The sequence below is a fragment of the Stegostoma tigrinum genome, chromosome 2 (genome assembly GCF_030684315.1).
Source record: "Stegostoma tigrinum isolate sSteTig4 chromosome 2, sSteTig4.hap1, whole genome shotgun sequence".
Taxonomy (NCBI): Eukaryota; Metazoa; Chordata; class Chondrichthyes; order Orectolobiformes; family Stegostomatidae; genus Stegostoma; species Stegostoma tigrinum.
Genome location: NC_081355.1, coordinates 19,746,812 through 19,769,575, shown reverse-complemented (window position 1 = coordinate 19,769,575; position 22,764 = coordinate 19,746,812). Strand labels below are relative to the sequence as shown.

The 22,764-nt window shown below is 41.9% G+C and overlaps 1 protein-coding gene across 1 annotated transcript in view; it reads right to left on the bottom strand.

The window, feature by feature from the left end:
• Positions 1-1,643: 1,643 nt before the first annotated feature.
• cep72 (centrosomal protein 72) overlaps positions 1,644-22,764 on the bottom strand; it is a 161,343-nt gene continuing 140,222 nt past the window's right edge. Inside the window, exon 15 of the mRNA XM_048523216.2 lies at positions 1,644-6,528. Within this exon, the coding sequence (XP_048379173.2) occupies positions 6,315-6,528 (214 nt within the window). The 3' untranslated portion in view covers positions 1,644-6,314. The remainder of the gene's footprint in view (positions 6,529-22,764) is intronic.

Sequence of the window (22,764 nt, the reverse complement as noted above, 5' to 3'; positions counted from 1 at the left end):
TATTGGGGAACTTTAACTTTCCAAATATTGACTGGAAACGCTGTAGGTCGAGTACGTTAGATGAGTCAGTTTTTGTCCAATGTGTGCAGGAGGGTTTCCTGACACAGTATGTAGAGAGGCCAACAAGAGGTGAGGCCACTTTGGATTTGGTTCTGGGTAATGAGCCAGGTCAGGTGGTTGATGTGGAGATAGTGACCACAGTTCGGTTATGATTACTTTAGTGATGAAAAGGGATAGGTATATACCGCAGGGCAAGAGTTATAGCTGGGGGAAAGATAACTATGAAGCAGTTTAGTTTAGATTTAGGATGCATAGAATGGAGAAGGAAAACTGCAGGGGTTGGGCACAATTGAAATGTGGAGCTTGTTCAAGGAACAGCTAAGGCATGTCCTTGATAAGCATGTACCTTTCAGACAGGGAGGAAGTGGTCGAGCGAGGGAACCGTGGTTTACTAAAGAAGTTGAAACTCTTTTCAAGAGGAAGAGGGAGGCTTATGTAAAGATGAGGCGTGAAGGCTCAGTTAGGGTGCTTGAGAATTATAAGTTAGCCAGGAAGGACCTAAAGAGAGAGCTAAGAGGAGCCAGGAGGGGACATGAGAAGTCTTTGGCAGGTAGAATCAAGGAAAACCCTAAAGCTTTCTATAGGTATGTCAGGAACAAAAGAATGACGAGAGAAAGATTAGGGCCAGTCAAGGACAGTAGTGGGAAGTTGTGCGTGGAGTCCGAACAGACAGGAGAGGTGCTAAATGAAAAGTTGTTGTCAGTATTCACACAGGAAAAAGACAATGTTGTCGAGCAGAATACCGAGATACAGGCTGTAAGACGAGACGGGATTGAGGTTCACAAGGAGGAGGTGTTAGCAATTCTGGAAGGTGTGAAATTAGATTAGTCCCCTGGGCTGGATGGGATGTATCCTAGGATTTTCTGGGAAGCTAGGAAGAAGATGGCAGAGCCTTTGGCTTTGATCTTTACGTCGCCATTATCTTCAGGAATAGTGCCAGAAGACTGGAGGGTAGCAAATGTTGTCCCCTTGTTCAAGAAGGACAGACCAGTGAGCCTTACTTCGGTTGTGGGTAAAGTGTTGGAAAGGATTAATTTGATTAGGGATAGTCAACACTGTTTTGTGAAGGGTAGGTCATGCCTCACAAACCCTACTGAGTTCTTTGAGAAGGTGACCAAACAGGTGGATGAGGGTAAAGCGGTTGACGTGGTTCCCCACGGTAGACTATTGCATAAAATACAGAGTCATGGCATTGAGGATGATTTAGCGGTTTGGATCAAAAATTGGCTAGTTGGAAGAAGACGGGGGGGGTTGGTTGTTGGGAAATGTTCATTCTGGAGTTCAGTTACTAGTGGTGTACTGCAAGGATCTGTTTTGGGGCCAGCGCTGTTTGTCGTTTTTATAACAGTTGCTCTTAGCTACACAAAATCCTGGAGGTGGAGACTGGTATGTGCTGCAGCATTACAGCTTGGCCAGTCAAAATGTGTAACTAGGTGCTATTTAATGCAGCAGCTCAATCTCTCCACTTGGATTTGACTCAGAGGTGTCAATGAATAGACTTGGGATGAATCAAACACTTAATATCATAAATACCATTCCATAAGAACATTTAATTTACTTTATAAAAACATACATATCTCAGTCAAAATGATATTCATAAACTTAGAAAATCAATATGTATACAAATATAAACACTAATTAATTACTTCTTTTATTATAAAAAAGGAAACAACTTGTGAATACTTAGAGATGTACCCTCTATGTTCATCTGCTGGCTAAGTGGCTTTCTGACATATAAATATGTGATTACATTAACAGTCTCACTTTTTTCTGTTAGTTTGCTACTGGAAGCATCAAGAAGTCTTAATAGATCTGAGATCAGGTCAGGCATTCAAATTATCCTGACTTTGAAGCAGTTACATGGGGATGTAGACAGCTTTCTAACTTTGCTGCTTTTGCGCTGAGAACCAGAGAAAATGCTCAATTTCCTCAGTTACTTTTTTAAAAAAAATGAAGCTTTCCCAATGGAGGCACTAAGGAGCTTTGAACATACACTTCGTAATCTAACCCTAACCATTTTATTTCATGGAATACATAGATTCTGAATTGGGCTTCAGGGCACCGAGGTTCTTGCAAATGAGATTTCAAATAAAAGTTTCAAACTGTTTTAGCAAACCATCTAGGTGAGTCACTTATAGATTCATTTCTCAAGTCAATCCCTAACCAATCCAACTCAATCACCTGGTTTAACATTTAAACTATGTTGATGTTAATTGTAAATCATTATTGATTGGTGCATTTTTAATACCAAAGGCTCGATTAATCAGAACCCACTTGGCAACCAATCAGCACTCTCCTCTTATGCAATACAAATTGGGTTTTTCCTCTGATTTGTACTCTTGTCAGTTATCCTGAAAAGTGCAAAATGAAAAGTTTGGACAAAATGTGTACTTTTTCAACAACAAAGTTCTGTACTGCTGAACAATGAGAAGTGAAACTCCTGGAACTTTACAGTTAACAACCTCAAAGTAGTTCCACTGTTAAGACAACTTTGAAGGGTACGTAATAGTAATTAATAGTTATAGTAATTTATTGTCATTAGGTGCATCATTTATATGAGGCTGCTTTTGGTAGTGTGGCTCAGTTGTTGGTGCCCCTATCTCTGATCTAGAAATTCTAGCTTCAAAGATCTATTCCAGGACTGGTTGATTAAGAGACCATCAGCCAGCTAACCTTTTCAACGCTTGCCCAGTATTTCTCAAAAGACAAACGTGTGCAAAAATATGAAACAAATAATTTAAAAACTCTGTATTTGCCCAGGAAATCTTAGCCAGTAGTACCAGTACTTCATTTATTATAAAAGTTCAATGTTGCAAAGCTTTCCAAATTTGTATAGACAATGGTCAAGCCTTTGGATTTTACCCTGGGATAGAAACAGTTAATCTACTAACTATGATTCAACACATTAAAATTCCATACTTATAAAAGAGGGTCCTAAGCGACTGGATTGTAAATTCCTTGAAACTGGAATCTGCTCTCCCACAGATTTTCTATGCAGATTCAAATTATTTTCATCACACTGAAAACCAAGCATCACAGATTCCTCACCTCAATACAAATCTCACAGCAATACTCTTACATTATTTCAATTGTTGATAAATTAATCATTGGAAAAAAAATCATTAAATAAACAAATACAAAACAGCTACTTCCCAAGTCTTTAGGCCAGGTTGAAACTTCTTGAAAAAACATTGAGCCATTTTTTTAATTTACCAAAATTGTATCTAATCCAAAACAAGATATGTAACACCTGGAACAAGTAGTAGACAAATGTGGTTTATCTGTATCATTAGATCAGGATGTTTCAGTGCATCCAAAGTCAACAATACAACATTGCGGGAAAGGGATTTATAAACAATAAATAGCTTATTGTCACTGGACCTAGTGTATACTGACTTTCCGAAACTTTTCCACAAGGATATATTCAAATTGAAATGCTCCACTTTGGAATGACATTTCTGTAAGAATAACATTTTGGGAATTATTTAATGGTGTGGCTTTTAAATACCCTTGGGTAGTTGAATGTAGGACTCAATTAAACAGAGACAGGTTTCAGAATAAGGCTAGTTTTTGTTAGAAATAGTCATGTCATTGAATGAAAAATACATGCATGGCAACAGCGTGATTTTTAACTTAGAGGTAATTCTCTGACCACAGATTTCTTTGCCCTGCAAGCTTACATTGGATTATTTCCCTGCACTCTATGTCCAACCCACATACGAATTTAGTAGGTGCACTGACTTCTATTGATAGCACATTATAATTAGTCATTGAGAATTGGATGAAAACAGGAGAAGGCCAGCTCTTAGTTTCCCTCGCTCTCTCTCATGCAGTCTACTTTCTCTGTTCACATAATCTACAGTAATTACAGAGAAGGAATTTGATGTGTATAAACTATGACAGCATATGGCAGCTGTGGCACATCATTCTTTGCTGCTACTCCTATGCTCCCCCTCACATCAATCAGCTTGTTTTCTTGCAGAAAGGAAGCAAATAAAGTAGCAATGAGAGCCAAATGCAGCTTGTGGGCTGCCAGTTCCATTCCTTAATTGACCTTTGGGCTTTCTGTTATGGTGATGACAGTTAGGCAGAAGCTTTAATAGGAATGTTGGAAGTTAGCTAGTGGCTCATGTGGAAAGATGGTGAAAGTAAGCTAGAAAACTTTAAAAGGTGATCAATTAGTTGGAATTTCCTACATGAATAAAATACAAGGTACCTTAAACATAAAACATCTCAAGTAACATCACAGGAGCTTTACAAAACAACAAAAAGACATCAGTCACATAAAATATTGGGAACATATGTTCAAAAGCTTGGTCAAAATGGTAGGTTCTTAGCAGCATTTCAAATGAGGAATGGGATGTAGAGAGGCAGGAAAGATGTAAGGACGGAATTCCAAGGCTCAGGGCTTAGGCAACTGAAAGCACTGTATCCACCTGCGGAGCAATTAACATCAGGGATGCTCAAGATACCTCAACTGATGAACATAGATATCTCAAAGAGTTGTGGAACTGGAGGAGGCTGCAGATAAACAGCAATGAGATCCTGGAGGATTTAAAAAAAAGGTTCACAATTTTAACATCGAAACATTGCTTAAGCAGGATCTGATCAATATAATTAGCAACAACAGGGGTGACAAGTGAATGAGACTTGGTTGAGTTATTGAGGGTGCAGATTTTTAGATGACTTCATGTTTACACAGGGTAGATGTAGGAGATCTGCCAGGATGTGTTGGAGTAGCCATGTCTGGTGGTAATAGATAAGGTTTTCAGTTGCAGATAAACTGAGGCAGGGATCATCGACCTAGATTAATGGTGGAAATAAGCAGTTTTAAATGTGTCTTCAGAAACTTATCTCTTCGTCAAATAGGTCGAGAACAGAATGTGTTTTAAACTTGCATAATTTCCCGGGAGAAGGATTGGTTTGGTAGATGGAAAATAGAGTTTGGATGGGGAACCGAAAGCAATGGCTTTGGTATTCCAAATATTTAGTTGGAGAAAATTTCTGTTCATCTAATATGGTTGCCAGATAAGCAGTCTCACTATTAAACAGTCGAGCAGATGACAGAGAAAGGCAGAGCAAAGATTTAATTGGAAACTCCTATTGTAAACAGATTTGAGTGAAGGGGAGGTGTAATGAGAGTTCGCTACAAATGCCATTAGGAAGGCAATATGGTGTGGAACCAGAGACAGAGCCATCTGTAATTGGCTGTAGATGGTCCACCGAAGAGGAAGGCCACCATAGACAGGAAAATAAAAATTTTAAGAAAATTAGTTTACATCTCAAAAGTACAAGAATAGGAGCTTCTATTTTATAGTTAGAATGCACATCAAAAAATTCTCAAACTGCCTGTTCCACCTGCCCTTTAATATTAACACAAATCTTTGAGTTTTCTTGCTTCTCTTAAAAGTGCACTTGCTTCATGCAGATGCATAATTGAATAAAACAGTGGAATTTTTATTTGAATAAGAAATTTAGGAAGAAGCTTTCAGCTCATTTCTGCAAACTAACAACCTGCCTAAACCATGTGAATACCCATATATACATTGAAATATTCAGTGGATTGTAAAATAATAATATTTGTCTTGCAATTCAAGACATAGAATTGTTCTTTCACCTTCTTCAAAGTTAGTAGTAAATTTTCTTAATGCTGATGTATTTTAAAATGTTTAGTAGTCTTAATAAAAGCAGAGATTTTTCCAAACAAAGGTTTCAAGTTACTAATGCCGTAGATTGACTTCCTAACTCCAGATTCAAATGTGCAGGCGGCAGAGAATGAAAGCAATGTAACATCGCACATTGAGGGAAACCAAATACAGGGAAAGTTACGTGGCATGATTTCAAACTATTTGTTTGTTTAGTGAACTATTAGAAGTCCAGACTGAGAGGTTCTGCACTTGCTTATTCAGGGAGAGACAAGTAAAAGTATATTTTAAGCAATCAAATATGTAATTGGCTTCTGGAGGACTATGTTCAAACTTCAGGGCATTTGGAAATAAGTGGAGGAGAAAACTAGCAAAAGAATTGAGAAATTGCAAAATGCTGAACCAGACCTAAACCGACATTGAATTAGTTAAAATTGTAAAAATACTACTGTTTGCACAGACAGCAGACAAGTTTGACACATCTCTGTTCATCAGTAAGTCTTGTATTGGTAGAAAAAGAGTGGTGCTTTCAATAAACAGCATGAAGTCACCCAGGGTTTTTGTCATTTGTTCTTTGTAAGACATTTCAGTTTTTCCGGGAAATTTCCTTCAGCGTTTTTGATGTTCTAACTCCATGCGGCTTTTAATCTCTCTGCCCAATGGCAAGCATCCAGATGCTGAAGCAGTCATACTGCGGGGAGATGGCTCCATGGTTTTTTTCAGTTGAATGTAGCTCCAATGCAACTGATCGACTTCTGCTTTGTGTCTTGCTCGCATTTCATTCAGCTCCCTCAACAAGTGCTCATTTGTGCATACCAGCACCCTGCAATTAAGACAGCAATTGTTGCCTTTGCTTTGCTTTGAATTAAGGTTGCAAATACCAGCCGCAGTATTATTTTAACATACATACTCATGTTAGTTATCAATTTAAAACAAAAACTAAGCTAATGATCAGAGCCTGCTACTATGCACAACACATCCATATTTACCATGCAGAATTCATGACTCAAAAATAACAAAGTGAGAAGTTGGCTGTGGCAGATTAAAACAAAGAATGTGTAGGACACTACTTCACAGTACCATTTACAGTGTGACTGTGAGCTAATATTATGAAAGGTTGCTTGGAGACAGCTAAACAATAACAGATCTTTTTATAATCCTGTATAACCCACATCTATGCAATCCTGACACCAGTGAATTCCTAGCAATGGAAAGACTTGCAGAATTTTATCAAGTTTCTTGATTTTTCTTCCTTACATTGCAGCTGACAGCGCAGTCCACCTTGTTCGATACAAACCTTGATATACCTTATTCTAACCAAACTGATACCATCCAAGCCAATAAGACCTTCAATGTTCAATCATTGCAATTTACACATTTACCATTAGCTTACATGAATGCAATTTAGTTCATTATTTATATGGAGTAATATTCCTCAACATTTAGGATAAACATAAGTGATGTCATATACTAAAATAAAACAAACTGCGAATGTAGTTCTGGAGAGGTCACTGGCCTCAAAAAGTTAACTCCACTTCTCTCTACACAGATGCTGCCAGACTTGCTGAATTTCTCTAGCCCTTTATAGAGAATAGAATCCCTACTGTGGGGAAGCAAGCCATTCAGATCATTGAGTCCACAATAATCCTCCAAACAGCATCCCTACCAGACCCAGACTCACACACACCCCTACCCTATTACTGTAACCCTGTATTTGCCATAGCTATCCCACCTAACCTGCACATTCCTGGATGCAATGTGTATTTAACACAGCCAATCCACCTAACCTGCACATCTTTGGACTGTGGGAGGGAACAGGAGCACCTGGAGGAAACCCACGAGGAGAATGTGCAAATTCCACATAGTTGCCCAAAGCTGGAATCAAACCCAGGTCCCTGGCACTGAGAGAGAAATTACATTTCTGTTTATGTAATATACTACTTGATTTCAGGGCAGTAAAGTATGCACTTTTCCTGAAATTGTTTCTTTTCTTCCTTCCCCTTCATTCCCTTCCATTTGTTTTCCACATTTTTCTTGTCTCTCTCTTGCTGACTCAGCAATTCATTCTTTCTGGATCATATTCACAGTTTCCTCCTCCATTTACATCTCTCCCAATATTCCGACTCTTTGCTGTTGTACAGGTACTTAATTTCTATCTTCAATTTTCCAACTGAACTGTTCAAAGACAAAGACAGACGTCAAAATATTTTGCAAGTGGTTGCCAGCATTAGGAGGGAGGTGGTGATGTGGAAGTTACTGGAACATGTGCTGCTAAGGAAGGAACTTTGGAGTGGACATCAGTGCAGGTGTGGAGGGAGGAAGTAGGCAGATGATGTCTTGTGTTGGATCAAAAAGGAGATATGGGATACAGTGTGGATGGGTTTAGTAAGGAAAAGGGTGTAGGGCCTTGGAAGCATTCTGCTAGATCTTGTAGATTTTTGGGAGGAGTTTGGCTTTCTAATTTGTACTTATGGGTTCTAGTCGACTGGAGGATGAGGATGAAGTAACCTTCATAACATGCACACAATCAAAAACTCAATACAAATATCACTATTATACTGCACTGAAAGCATGCACCAGTTCAGTGAGTGTTTATTTACATCTATCCCAACTGTATTTTTCAGCTGTTTTACCATAGATGAAGTAATCTACTTAGATGATATCATCTTTTCTGGAACGTGTAAGTGTGCAAATACCATTGCTCATTGAGCAGCCAATTGTGAGTAGAGTACTCGGGAGCAAAGAGAAAGGCTTGCAATGCACTTTTAGCAATCTCAGAATGTCCAAACCACTACAGCCAATGAGGTATTTACTGTAGTCGTCATGGTGGTAACACAGGAAACACAGCAGCCAATCTGTGTACAAGTTTGCGAATAGCTGATAATAATCAGATGGTCTACTTCAGAGATAATGGGAACTGCAGATGCTGGAGATTCCAAGATAATAAAATGTGAGGCTGGATGAACACAGCAGGCCAAGCAGCATCTCAGGAGCACAAAAGCTGACGTTTCTGATGAAGGGTCTAGGCCCGAAACGTCAGCTTTTGTGCTCCTGAGATGCTGCTTGGCCTGCTGTGTTCATCCAGCCTCACATTTTATTATCTTGGTCTACTTCAGAGTTGGGTTAAGAAGGGCTCTTGTGTCCCTCCATCTGAGCCAGCTGGGTGTTGTGTCATAACTTCTCTGAATAGGTTGATTAGAAAATACACATATATAAGAAAGAAAAAAGTGAATCTGGGGGAGGTGATGGCCTACTGGTTTAACGCTGGCTTGTTAATCCAGAGTTCCAGTTGTACTCTGGGGGCCTGAGTTCGATTCCCACCTTGCTGGAATTCAAGTTCATTTTGGGGCCCTCTTGTGGCAGAGTGGTAGTACCACTGGACCACAGAGGCCTGGGTTTAAGGCCCACCTGCTCCAGACATGTGTAATAACATCACCAAACGGATTGATCAGAAAGATCAGTGAATTAAATTTTAAAAAGTAGAATTAAGGATAAATGTTCACCAGGACATCGGGGAGAACTCCCTTCTTCTTCTTTGAAAGTACAATGACATTTTTCAGAAAACACAGTTTAAAAATCTCTCTGAAGAGGTAGGCCTCACCTGTGTGGCTGCTTCCTTCAATTCAAAGTTTCATAATGGGTTGATCTCAATTTCTTTCTGCTTAGTTAAGGCAACATGATCAATTCCGAGAACTGTACTTTTAAATTCAACACAGGGTAATGATTGGAGGAGTTTTATTATATTTACCTTGGCAGGGTATGTTTTGTTCAAAGTGTGTGCCTATTACTATTAATTCCTGGCTGAGTCCTTGCAAATTAACAGAGATTAAAAATGACAAGAGCAGATTTAGAAGGGATTGGATAGAGGTATATAAAATATCAAGAAGGTTATTAATAGATAGTTTGACAGAGTAGGGAGGGACAACGGACATGTTGGTAAACTACACCTGAGGGAAAAGGTTTGTGTTACTACGATGCCTTTCATGACTTTAGAATGTTCCAAAGTTCTTTATCGACAAGTAAATATTTTTGAAGTGTGGGTCACTGTTGTAATTGAAACCGGGAAGCTAATTTCTGGACAGTGAGCTGTCACAAAAGCAATATGATAGTGTCCAGATCATCTGTTTTTGTAATATTTATTGATAGATATATATTCGCGAGAACGCTAGTGATAATTTCCACGCTCTTCTTCAAATTATTGGGATCTTTTATGTCCACCTCAGAAAGTAGATGCAACTATAGTCCAACAGCTCATCTATAAAATGACACCTCCAATAATGCAGTAGTCCTTCAGTATCAGCCTGGATACCTGTGGTTCAGGTCGGGAGGAGGACTCAAATCCACAATCTTGTAACTCAAATGTAAAGAGATTCCAAGTGAGCCATGACTGACAAGAGCAGGAATAAGGTAGATGATAGACAGTTTCTACTTTGCCCAGAGAGGAGTGAACCTCTGAAGAGTTTGTATTGTTAGTGACAGTAAACTTTATGCCTCCAAAGGGAAATGAAGTAGTTCTTTGCTGGGCCAGCGGGAGCAAAAATGATTTAAAGATTAATTTAAGCGTGATCAATGTGGTCTTCTGAGCTGGTTGTGATCACCTGAAGAGGTTGGATGTGAATTTTTGAATCTTCACTACCACTACTACATTTCCATATCTTGGAAAAGAAGTCAGGGTGGAGGGGAGGAATAAAAAGAGGGAGGCACAGTTTCAGGTGATGGGATCTTAGAGAGGGGCAAGAAAAGATGAAGATAAAATTCGAGAGGATTAACAGCATAATCTGAAAAAATGCATTCATTAAACAAAAGTCAGGCATTTATTTATTTGCTAATTGCCTTATTAATATCAAAATAACCTTTGTCAGTGATGTACTATGCAGAATGACTTAGTACCAAGGAAAAGGTTATGGGAGGTTCAGTATTAACATCATGTATTACAGATTGGTGGGTAACAGACTGGTGCCTACAATTTTCTAGAAGGCGTATTTGGAATCAGAAGCTCAGAGCAAAGAAGTTGGCTGGAATTAGATTGCTTGTCTATTCCCCTGGTTAAGAATATGTTTTCTTTATTCTTGCATAGGACACAGGTGTCGCTGGCAAAGCCAGCATTTGTTATTGGTCCCGTGTTGCCCTTGAACTGATTTGTCTCAATGCCATTTCAGAGGCAGCAGTCTCAACCACATTCGCTATGGGTCTGCAATTGCCAAACCAGGTGAAGACAGATGTCCTTCCCTAAAGGATATTATTAGTGAACCACATGCTTTTTAGGACAACTGACATGGTTTCATGGTGACCATTAGGTTAGTTTTTAATTCTAGATATTTTACTGAATTCAAATTTCACCATCTGACATGGTGGGATTCGAACCTATGTCCTCTATTAGGCTGGAGTTCTGCATTACCACCAAGTCACCGTCTTGGTTGTTGTGAGGAGGGAACGCAGGAGGAATTACTGGTATTGTTTCTTTAATGCAAGAAAAATTATCAAAATTAATAAGATGGAACAGATCAATTAGAAAATAGCTGTTTCTATGGCAGAGGTCCTATAAATTATAAGTAGGTTACACTTGACACCTAGTAATAATCATGTACAACACCTACTACTGAGTTATTCTATTCAGGGTACAGAATTAGCTTCCTGCAAATAGACAACAGTCAATAGACAATAGGTGCAGGAATAGGGCATTCGGCCCTTTGAGCCAGCACCACCATTCATTATGATCATGGCTGATCATCCACAATCAGTATCCTGTTCCTGCCTTATCCCCATAACCCTTGATTCCACTATCTTTAAGAGCTCTATCCATCTCTTTCTTGAAAGTATCCAGAGACTTGGCCTCGACTGCCTTCTGGGGCAGAGCATTCCTTTTATCCACCACTCTCTGGGTAAAGAAGTTTTTCCTCAACTCTGTTCTAAATGGCCTACCCCTTATTTTTAAACTGTGTCCTCTTGTTCTGGACTCATCCTTCAGCGGGAACATGCTCCCTGCCTCCAGAATGTCCAATCCCTTAATAATCTTGTACGTCTCAATCAGGTCCCCTCTCATCTTCTAAACTCAAGTATATACAAGCCCAGTCGCTCCAATCTTTTAACGTATGATAGTCCTGCCATTCCGAGAATTAACCTCGAGAACCTATGCTGCACTCCCTCAATGGCAAGAATGTCCTTCCTCAAATTTGGAGATCAAAACTGCACACAATACTCCAGGTGTGGTCTCACCAGGGCCCTGTACAGCTGCAGAAGGACCTCTCTGCTCCTATACTCAATTCCTCTTGTTGTGAAGGCCAGCATGGCATTAGCTTTCTTCACTGCCTATTGTACCTGCATGCTTGTTTTTGATAATGATAATGTGAGAGCTGATGCAAATTTATCCATCAATGGCGTTAAAAGCATGAAGAGTCATTAACACTTCAATACTGAATTAGCATGCTGAAGTACATTTTCAGCGTTCTTTAGAACCACCTCTCTAAGCAAATACGCCTGGATACTGCAAACTATTTGTTGAGAGTTCATAACATCTACTTGTCTAGTTCTACATGATTCAAAGCCATTAGTACTCTTAGATAATCATCAACAGCACTGCCATATGAATAACTTACCTTCAGTGTGCAAGTATCAATAAATGAAAAGGATCTTGCTGGATTCAACACTTCCAGATTTGTATATGTATTGCGTATTGGCAGTTTACTGGTAAGTACTCACTTACGCACTCTATTAACAATACTAAATCTGTTCTCAAACATACTCAATGGGCTATGCCAATTGGTTGGACTTTCCCTAGAAAAGCTAAATTTTTGCAAGGTGTAGTCATGCAAATATATAGTACTTATTCTGACAGAATTTTTATGAATTTAGATTTCAATTTCTAATCTATTATTTTTCAATATCCGTATTTTAAAGCTATCAGCTCCCTGCATAATTTCCCTCAATTGCTGTGTGAAGTGCAGCCACAGAGAGGGAAGATGATCAGAATGTTGGGAAAATACTGCATGTTCCATTGGCAATCCCACATGAATGTTTATACTCCTCCAAATGGGTCCTCAGATTAAAATCTCATCGATAAGACTTGTAGATAAGCAGAGGAACCTGAGGATCTTAGAGAATGAAACACTAAGTTCAGAAGCGTTCAGTTGAAGCCAAAGAACAGTGCAGCACGGGAACAGGCCCTTCGGCACAGCACGTCTGTGCTGACCATGATGCCATTCTAAACTAACCCTGTCTACCTCCACATATTCTGTGTGCCTCTATTGCCTGCCTATTCACGTGTCTCAATGCCTCTTAAACATTGTTATCACATCTGCTTCTACCTCTTCAACTGGCAGTGCATTCCGGGCACCTGGAAATAAAAAAACTTTCCTTGCACATCTTGTTTAAATTTTTCCCCTCTCACTGTAAACCTATTATTTAGTGTTTAATACTAGTATTTAATATTTCCTAGTACTTCATATTTCGATTCAGAAAGACTCTGAATCCACCTTCTCCATGACTTTCATCATTTTAAATCCTGCTAACAGGTCATCCCTCAGCCTTCAAAGCGCTAACGAAAATAATCCAAGTTTGTCCAACCTCTCCTTATAGCTTATATAATTTTGAAGGAAAGGGCATATAAAACCTAAGGACACTGTGCATGCCACTTACCTGCCTGTTTTAATTTTACCAGTGGCAGGAACAGTCTCATGCCTTTGGTCCACATGATGCCATTGTAAGACAACTGATGCTTTCACCATTGGAATTTAGCTAAAGGCAGCAGAAGCCCAAGCCAAATATCCAACCTGTCAGCCCTCCTTGGTGGGTTGATGAAGATGGTTGGGGTGGGGGGGTTTCTCTCCTCAACCAGACTCTTTAAGCCTGACTAAGGGGCCTCCCAGCCCATGGTCAAATCCATTTCCTACCAGGATTCCATTTGCTCCCTCAATCGCCTCTACACCAGCCTGACAGCAATGCCTTGATCAATTATAGTCAGCTTGCCTGGTTAAAATTTAAACCACCTTGGCAATTACTGTTAGTTATCAGTTAAGTGGCACATCTTCCATGGCAACAACTCTACCAGAGTCCATTTGGCAAGCAAACAGCACTCTCCTCTCACATAACATAAATATTGTTTTACCTTTACATTGGGACGCTTGTGATTTTAAAAAAAATGCATTCATGCTATATGGGCTTTGTCAACTAGGCCAGAATTTATTTCCCATCCTTAATTGCCCTTGAGAAGATGGCAATGAGATGTTTTCTTGAATTTCTGCAGCCCATTTAGTGTATGTATACCCTCAGTACTGATAGGGAGGGAGCTTCAGGATTTTGACCCAGAAACACTGAAGGAACAGCAATATGCTTTCAAGTTAGGACGGTGAGTAGCAGAGGGGAACTTGCAGGTGGTGATGTCCACAGTTAACTGCTGCCCTTGTCCTTCTGGGTTGTAATGGTTGTGGTTTTGAAAGAGGCACTCCAAGGATCATTTATGAATTGCTGCAATGCATCTTGTAGATGGTACACACTGTTGCTACTGTGCATTGGTGTTGGAGTAAGTAAATGTTTATGGATCTGGTGCAAATCAAGTGGCCTTCTTTCTCTGGGTTGCTGTGAAGCTTCTTGAGTGCTGTTAGATGAGCATTCATTCAGGCAAGTGAAGGGCATTTGATCTCAGTCCTAACTTCTGCCTTATAGATTGTGGACAGGTTTTGGGGAATCAAGATGTTGAGTTATTTGATGCAGGCTTCCTAGCCTCTGACTACTTTTCTGGCCACAGTACTTATGTGACTAGTTCAGTTCAGTTTCTGGTCAATGGTAGCCTCCACGATGTCATCATAAGGTGTTAAGCAATGGGGATGCCACTGAATGTCAATGGACGATGGTTAGATTCTCTCTTGTGAGATGAACATTCATTCAATTTATGTGCATCCCTCAGGGAGTACAACAGCCACATCTCCTTTGGCGGGAGCATGGGATGGAGGTGTGCGTGGAGAAGACAAATAACAAATGGATAACCTTAAAGAGGTGAAATATTTGGTAACAACACAATGGAGTGTTCACTGCAGGGAGTGAAATGCTGGTGGTTGAGGTGTGTGGGAGTTGAGGGAAGTTGGGGAGGGAGACATTGCCCTTTCCCTTACTACTTCCACAGGTCCAGTGGGGGCAGGATTAGACCAGGTGTAACGGTTCTGACAGTGAGCGGGACCAATGGAAATAGCTGATTGGTGAGCAAGTCCTGGTGGATAGTTGCAAATTATTACTTTGTAAGTATTTGTTCAAGCAAGGGTAGGGACTTATTTGGTTTATTTATTTTTAAAAAGTTTCTTAAAGTTTCTAACCCTTAAAGATTCAGTTTAAAAAAAATAAAGTCAGTGGAGTGGTATGGTCCCCCTGTCACATGTTGGAGATGAGGGAGCAACTGAACATCCTGGCGAGTATATAGAACATAGAACATAGAACAGTACAGCACAGAACAGGCCCTTCAGCCCACAATGTTGTGCCGACCATTGATCCTCATGTATGCACCCTCAAATTTCTGTGACCATATACATGTCCAGCAGTCTCTTAAATGACCCCAATGACCTTGCTTCCACAACTGCTGCTGGCAACGCATTCCATGCTCTCACAACTCTCTGCGTAAAGAACCTGCCTCTGACATCCCCTCTATACTTTCCACCAACCAGCTTAAAACTATGACCCCTCGTGCTAGCCATTTCTGCCCTGGGAAATAGTCTCTGGCTATCAACTCTATCTATGCCTCTCATTATCTTGTATACCTCAATTAGGTCCCCTCTCCTCCTCCTTTTCTCCAATGAAAAGAGACCGAGCTCAGTCAACCTCTCTTCATAAGATAAGCCCTCCAGTCCAGGCAGCATCCTGGTAAACCTCCTCTGAACCCTCTCCAAAGCATCCACATCTTTCCTATAATAGGGCGCCCAGAACTGGACGCAGTATTCCAAGTGTGGTCTAACCAAAGTTTTATAGAGCTGCAACAAGACCTCACGACTCTTAAACTCAATCCCCCTGTTAATGAAAGCCAAAACACCATATGCTTTCTTAACAACCCTGTCCACTTGGGTGGCCATTTTAAGGGATCTATGTATCTGCACACCAAGATCCCTCTGTTCCTCCACCCTGCCAAGAATCCTATCCTTAATCCTGTACTCAGCTTTCAAATTCGACCTTCCAAAATGCATCACCTCGCATTTATCCAGGTTGAACTCCATCTGCCACCTCTCAGCCCATCTCTGCATCCTGTCAATGTCCCGCTGCAGCCTACAACAGCCCTCTACACTGTCAACGACACCTCCGACCTTTGTGTCGTCTGCAAACTTGCTGACCTATCCTTCAATCCCCTCGTCCAAGTCATTAATAAAAATTACAAACAGTAGAGGCCCAAGGACAGAGCCCTGTGGAACCCCACTGACCACTGACTTCCAGGCAGAATATTTGCCTTCTACAACCACTCGCTGTCTTCTGTTGGCCAGCCAATTCTGTATCCAAGCAGCTAAGTTCCCCTGTATCCCATTCCTCCTGACCTTCTGAATGAGCCTACCATGGGGAACCTTATCAAATGCCTTACTGAAGTCCATATACACCACATCCACAGCTCGACCCTCATCAACTTTTCTAGTCACATCCTCAAAAAACTCAATAAGGTTTGTAAGGCATGACCTACCCCTCACAAAGCCGTGTTGACTGTATTTGATCAAGCCATGCTCTTCCAGATGGTCATAAATCTTATCCCTCAGAATCCTTTCTAACACCTTGCAGACGACAGACGTGAGACTTAGCGGTCGATAATTGCCGGGGATTTCCCTATTTCCTTTCTTGAAGAGAGGAATTACATTTGCCTCTCTCCAGTCCTCAGGTACGACTCCAGTGGAGAGCGAGGATGCAAAGATCTTCGCAAGTGGCGAAGCAATTGCATTTCTCGCTTCCCAAAGCAGCCGAGGACAAATCTGATCCGGGCCTGGCGACTTGTCAATCTTAATGTTTGACAAAATTTTCAGCACATCAGCTTCGTCTATCTCTATCCATTCCAGCATGCACACCTGCTCTTCAAAGGTTTCATTCACGACAAAGTTCGTTTCTTTCGTAAAGACAGAAGCAAAAAACTCATTTAGGGCTTCCCCTACCTCCTCAGGCTCCACACACAAGTTCCCTATGCTATCCCTAAATGCAGGAAATATGTACTGCTGCTACTCCTCTCAGACTGCATTAATCAGTTGGAGCAGAAATTGTACATGGTTAGGAGGTATAGATTGTGTAGATAGTAGCTTCAGGAAGGTGGTCACATCACAAGTTCAGTCAGGTCGATAATCACCAGGTGAGGCAGGCAGGTAGTGCAGGTGTCTCCTGCAGCTATCCCTCTCTCAAGTAAGCGTACTGCTTTAGATATTGTTAAGGGAGGTAACTTGTCAGGGGAAAATAGCAGCAGCAGTCAGGTCTGTGGCACCACGACTGTGATACCGTGCTTTGCAGCAGAAACAAAGTCCAAGCGAGCAATTACAATCGGGGACACCAGTCAGGAGCACAGACAGGTATTGGTGTGGTGCTGTGAGAGTCTCCAGGAAGGTGTGATGGCTCCCTGGTGCCAGGGTCTAGGACATCACCGAGTGGTTGCAGCAAATTCTTAAAGGGGAGTGTGAGCAGCCGGTGGTCATTGTATACATTGGTACCAATGACATAGATAGAAAAAAGGGCTGAGTCCTGCAGAGAGTACGTAGAAAATTAGGCAGGAGTTTAAAAAGCCAGACCTCAAGGATTGTAATCGCTGGATTACTCCCAGTGCTATGTATTAGTGAGAGTAGGAAAAGGAGGATTGTGCAGATGAATGCATGGCACGGGGCTGGTGCAGGAGGCAGGGTTCAGATAATTTGGATAATTGAGATCTTTTCCGGGGCAGCGGTGACCTGTATAAGAGGAATGAGCTGCACCTGAACTGGAGGAGGAACCAATATCCTGGTGTGGAGATTTGCTGGAGCTATTTGGGAGGATTTAAATGAGTCTCGCAGGGGTTTGGGACCCTAAACAGTTGTGAGATAAAACAGAAGGTTGAGGCGAGCACAGAACCTAAATAGAGCAAGTTAAGTAAACAAGGCAGGTAGGTAACAGCACAGCAGGGAATGAGGAAGACCAATGAATTATGCTGCATTTATTTCAATACAAAACACCTTGCAGGTAAGGCAGGTGAACTCAGGGTATGGATGGGTACATGGAAATGGGGTGTCATGGCTATTACAGAAACATGGTTGAGGGAGGGATAGGACTGTCAACTCAATGTTCCATGGTACAGATGCCATGGGAAGGATAGAGGGGAGGCAAGAGAGGAGTAGAGTGATATCTTGGATGAGGGAAAATGTCACAGCAGTACTTAGTGAGGATATTCCTGGTGGATCATCCAATGAGGCTATATAGGTGGAACTGAGAAAGAAGAAGTGGGTGATCACTTGGATGGAATTGTACTATAGGCCCCTCAACAGTCAGTGGGAAATTAAAGAGCAAGTATGGATGGAAAATTGCTGTTGTAACCCCCTTGTTTAAGAAAGGATCACAGCAAAAGATGGAAAATTATAGGCCTATTAGCCTAACTTCGGTTGTTGGTAAAATTCTAGAATTCATTGTTAAGGATGAGATTTCTAAATTCCTGGAAGTGCAGGGTCAGATTAGAACATGTCAGCATGGATTTAGTAAGGGGAGATCATGCCTGACAAACCTGTTAGAATTCTTTGAAGAGGTAACAAGTAGGTTGGACCAGGGAAACCCAGTAGATGTTATCTATCTAGACTTCCAAAAGGCCTTTGATAAGGTGCCTCACGGGAGGCTGCTGAGCAAGGTGAGGGCCCATGGTATTTGAGGTGTACTACTGGCATGGATTGAGGATTGGCTGTCTGAGAGAAGGCAGAGAGTTGGGATAAAAGGCTCTTTTTCAGAATGGCAACCGGTGACAAGTGGTGTCCCACAGGGTTCAGTGTTGGGGCCGCAGCTGTTCACTTTATAAATTAATGATCTGGATGAAGGGGCTGGGGGCATTCTGGCAAAGTTTGCCGATGATACGAAGATAAGTGAACAGGCAGGTAGTACTGAGGAGGTGGGGAGGCTGCAGAAAGATTTAGACCGTTTAGGAGAGTGGTCCAGGAAATGGCTGATGAAATTCAATGTGAGCAAATGCAAGGTTTTGCACTTTGGAAAAAAGAATACAGGCATGGGCTATTTTCTAACCGGTGAGAAAATTCGTAAAGCAAAAGTACAAAGGGATCTGGGAGTGTTGGTCCAGGATTCTCCAGAAGTTAACTTGCAGGTATAGTCCGTGATGTAGAAAGCGAGTGTAATGTTGTTGTTTATCTCAAGAGGGTTGGAATATAAAAGCAGTGATGTGCTTCTGAGACTTTATAAAGTTCTAGTTAGGCCCCATTTAGAATACTGTGTGCAATTCTGGGCCCCACACCTCAGGGAGGACATACTAGTCCTAGAGCGTGTCGAGTGGAGATTCACACGGATGATCCCTGGAATGGTAGGTTTAACTTAGGATGAACGGCTAAGGATCCTGGGGTTGCATTCATTAGAGTTTAGAAGGTTGAGGGGAGATCTAATAGAAACTTACAAGATAACGTATGGCTTAGAAAGGGTGAACGCTGGGAAGTTGTTTCCGTTAGGCGGGGAGACTAGGACCCGTGGGCACAGCCTTAGAATTAGAGGGGGTAAATTTAAAACTGAAATGAGGAGACATTTCTTCAGTCAGAGAATGGTGGGCTTGCGGAATTCATTGCCACGGAGTGCAGTGGAGGGCGGGACGTTAGATGCCTTCAAGGCAGACATCGATAAATTCTTGATCTCACAAGGAATCAAGGGCTACAGGGAGAGTGCAGGGAAGTGGAGTTGAAATGCCCATCAGCCAAGATTTAAATGGCGGAGTGGACTCGATGGGCCGAATGACCTTACTTCCACTCGTATGTCTTATGGAGATCGTGGCTGTAAGATTAATAGGTCTGTAATAATAGGGGATTTTAACTTTACAAATACAGATTAGCATTGCCATAGGTCAAAGGTTTGGCTGGGTAGAATTTGTTAGATGTCGTCAGAAAAACATTCTCAGTCATCATGTCGATGGCCCTACTCAAGAAGGGGCAAAACCTGACCTCCTCTTGGGAAACAGGGCAGGGCAAGTAGCTGAGATGTTTGTGGGACAACACTTTGGGACCAATGACCATAATTCTATTAGTTTCAAAATAGTTATGGAAAAGGATAGGTGTGGTCCACAAGTTAAAGTTCTAACTGGGGCAAGGCCAGTTTGATGGTAATAGGCAAGAGCTTTCAAAAGTTGATTGGGGGCAGGCTATTTACAGATAAAGGGACATTTCATAAGTGGGAGGCTTTCCAAAGCAAGATAATGAGAATTCAGGGCCAGCATGTGCCCGTTAGTGTGAAGGGCAAGTTTGGTAGGAATAGAGAACAATGGATCACTCAAAATATAGAGAAAAAGAAGGAAGCATATGTCAAGTATAGGTAGCTGGGATTAACTGAATCTCTTGAGTATAGGGGGTGTAGGAGTACACTTAAGAGGGAAGCCAGGAGGGCTCAAAGGGTATATGAGATAGCTTTGGCAGACAAGGTAAAGCAAAATCAAAAAGAGATTTTGCAAGTATCTTAAGGGCAAAAGAGTAACGAGGGAGAGGATAAGGCCCCTTAAAGGTCAACAGGTTTATCTGTGTGTCAAGTTACAATAGATGGGTGAGGCCCTCAATGAACACTTCCCACCAGTATTTACTGTGGAAAAAGACATGGAATGACATGGATAACAAAGTGTGAAGCTGGATGAACACAGCAGGCCAAGCAGCATCTCAGGAGCACAAAAGCTAACGTTTCAGGCCTTGACCCTTCATCAGAGAGGGGGATGGGGACAGGGTTCTGAAATAAATAGGGAGAGAGGGGGAGGCGGACCGAAGATGGATAGAGGAGAAGATAGGTGGAGAGGGGAGTATAGGCGGGGAAGTGGAGAGGAGAAAGGTCAGTCCGGGGAGGATGGGCAGGTCAAGGAGGCGGGATGAGTTTAGTAGGTTGGAAATGGAGGTGCGGCTTGAGGTGGGAGGAGGGGATAGGTGAGATGAAGAACAGGTTAGGGAGGCGGGGACGAGCTGGGCTGGTTTGGGGAAGCAGTCGGGGGGGGGGATGAACTGGGCTATTTTTGGGATGCAGTGGGGGAAGAGGAGATTTTCAAGCTTGTGAAGTCCACATTGATACCATTGAGCTGCAGGGTTCCCAAGCAGAATATGAGTTGCTGTTCCTGCAACTTTCGGGTGGCATCATAGTGGTACTGTAGAAGGCCCAGGATGGACATGTCGTCTAAGGAATGGGAGGGTGAGTTAAAATGGTTCGCGACTGGGAGGTGCAGTTGTTTATTGCGAACCGAGCGGAGGTGTCCTGCAAAGCAGTCCCCAAGCCTCCGCTTGGTTTCCCCAATGTAGAGGAAGCCACACCGGGTACAATGGATACAGTATACCACATTGGCAGATGTGTAGGTGAACATCTGCTTAATATGGAAAATCATCTTGGGGCCTGGGATGGGGGTGAGAGAGGAGGTGTGGGGGCAAGTGTAGCACTTCCTGCAGCTGCAGGGGAAGGTTCCGGGTGTGGTGGAGTTGGAGGGGAGTGTGGAACGGACAAGGGAGTCACGGAGAGAGTGGTCTCTCCAGAAGGCAGACAAGGGTGGGGATGGAAAAATGTCTTGGGTGGTGGTAATATGGAACTTGGAGAAGTAAAAAACGATATCTTGAAAAAAGTCCACATTATGAAAAAAGGGGTCTTAAAACAAACGAAGGTAGAAAAATCCCTGGTTCTGACCTAGTGTATCCCAGGACATTGTTGGAAACTAGAGAAGAAATTGCAGGTAGCCTAGTGGAGATATTTGTTATCATCAGCAGTTGCTGGTGATTTGCTGGTCGACTGGAGGGTGGCTAATGTGCCATTATTTAAGAAAGGCTGCAAGGAAAAGCCAGGGAATTACAGACTGGCGAGGCTAACATCAGTGGTGGGTAAGTTGTTGGAGGGGATTCTGAGAGACAGGATCTTCATGCATTTGTAAAGAAAAGGACTGATTAGGGATAGTCAGCATAGCTTCTTGCATGGGAAATTATGTCTCACAGATTTGATTGAGTTTTTTTGAAAGGGTGACAAAGAAGATAAATGAAGGCAGTGTAGTAGGCATTGTCTACATGGACTTTAGCAAAGTGCTGCATGGTAGACTGTTTAGTAAGGTTAACTCACATGGGATCCAGGGAGAGATCGCCACTTGGAGACATAATTGGCTTGACAGTAGGAGACACGGTGGTGCAAGTTTCTTTCTCAGGCTGGAGGCCTGTAATCAGTGGTGTGCTACATGTATCGGTGCTAGGTCTACTGTTGTTTGTCATTTGTATAAATAATTTGGTTGAGAATATAGGGGTCATGATTAGTAAGTTAGTGGATGACACCAAAATTGGTGGTATAATGGGCAGTGAAGTAGCTTATCTAGGAATACAATGTGATCTTGACCAATTGGGCCTGTGGACTGAGGAATGGCAGATGGAGCTTAATTCAGATAATGCAAGATGTAGCATTTTGGTGAGATAAACCAGGGCAGGACTTACACAGTTAATAGACAATAGATAATGGACAAGAGACAATAGGTGCAGGAGTAGGCCATTCGGCCCTTCGAGCCAGCACCACCATTCATTATGATCATGGCTGATCATCCACAATCAGTATCCTGTTCCTGCCTTATCCCCATAACCCTTGATTCAACTATCTTTAAGAGCTCTATCTATCTCTTTCTTCAAAGTATCCAGAGAGTTGGCCTCCATTGCCTTCTGGGGCACAGCATTCCATATATCCACCACTCTCTGGGTGAAGAAGTTTCTCCTCAACTCTGTTCTAAAGGGCCTACCCCTTATTTTTAAACTGTGTCCTCTGGTTCTGGACTTCCCCATCAACGGAAACATGCTTCCTGCCTCCAGATTGTCCAATCCTTTAATTATCTAGTACATCTCAATCAGATCCCCTCTCATCCTCCTAAATGCAAGGAATGGTAGGCCGCTAGGGGGTGTTGTCAAAC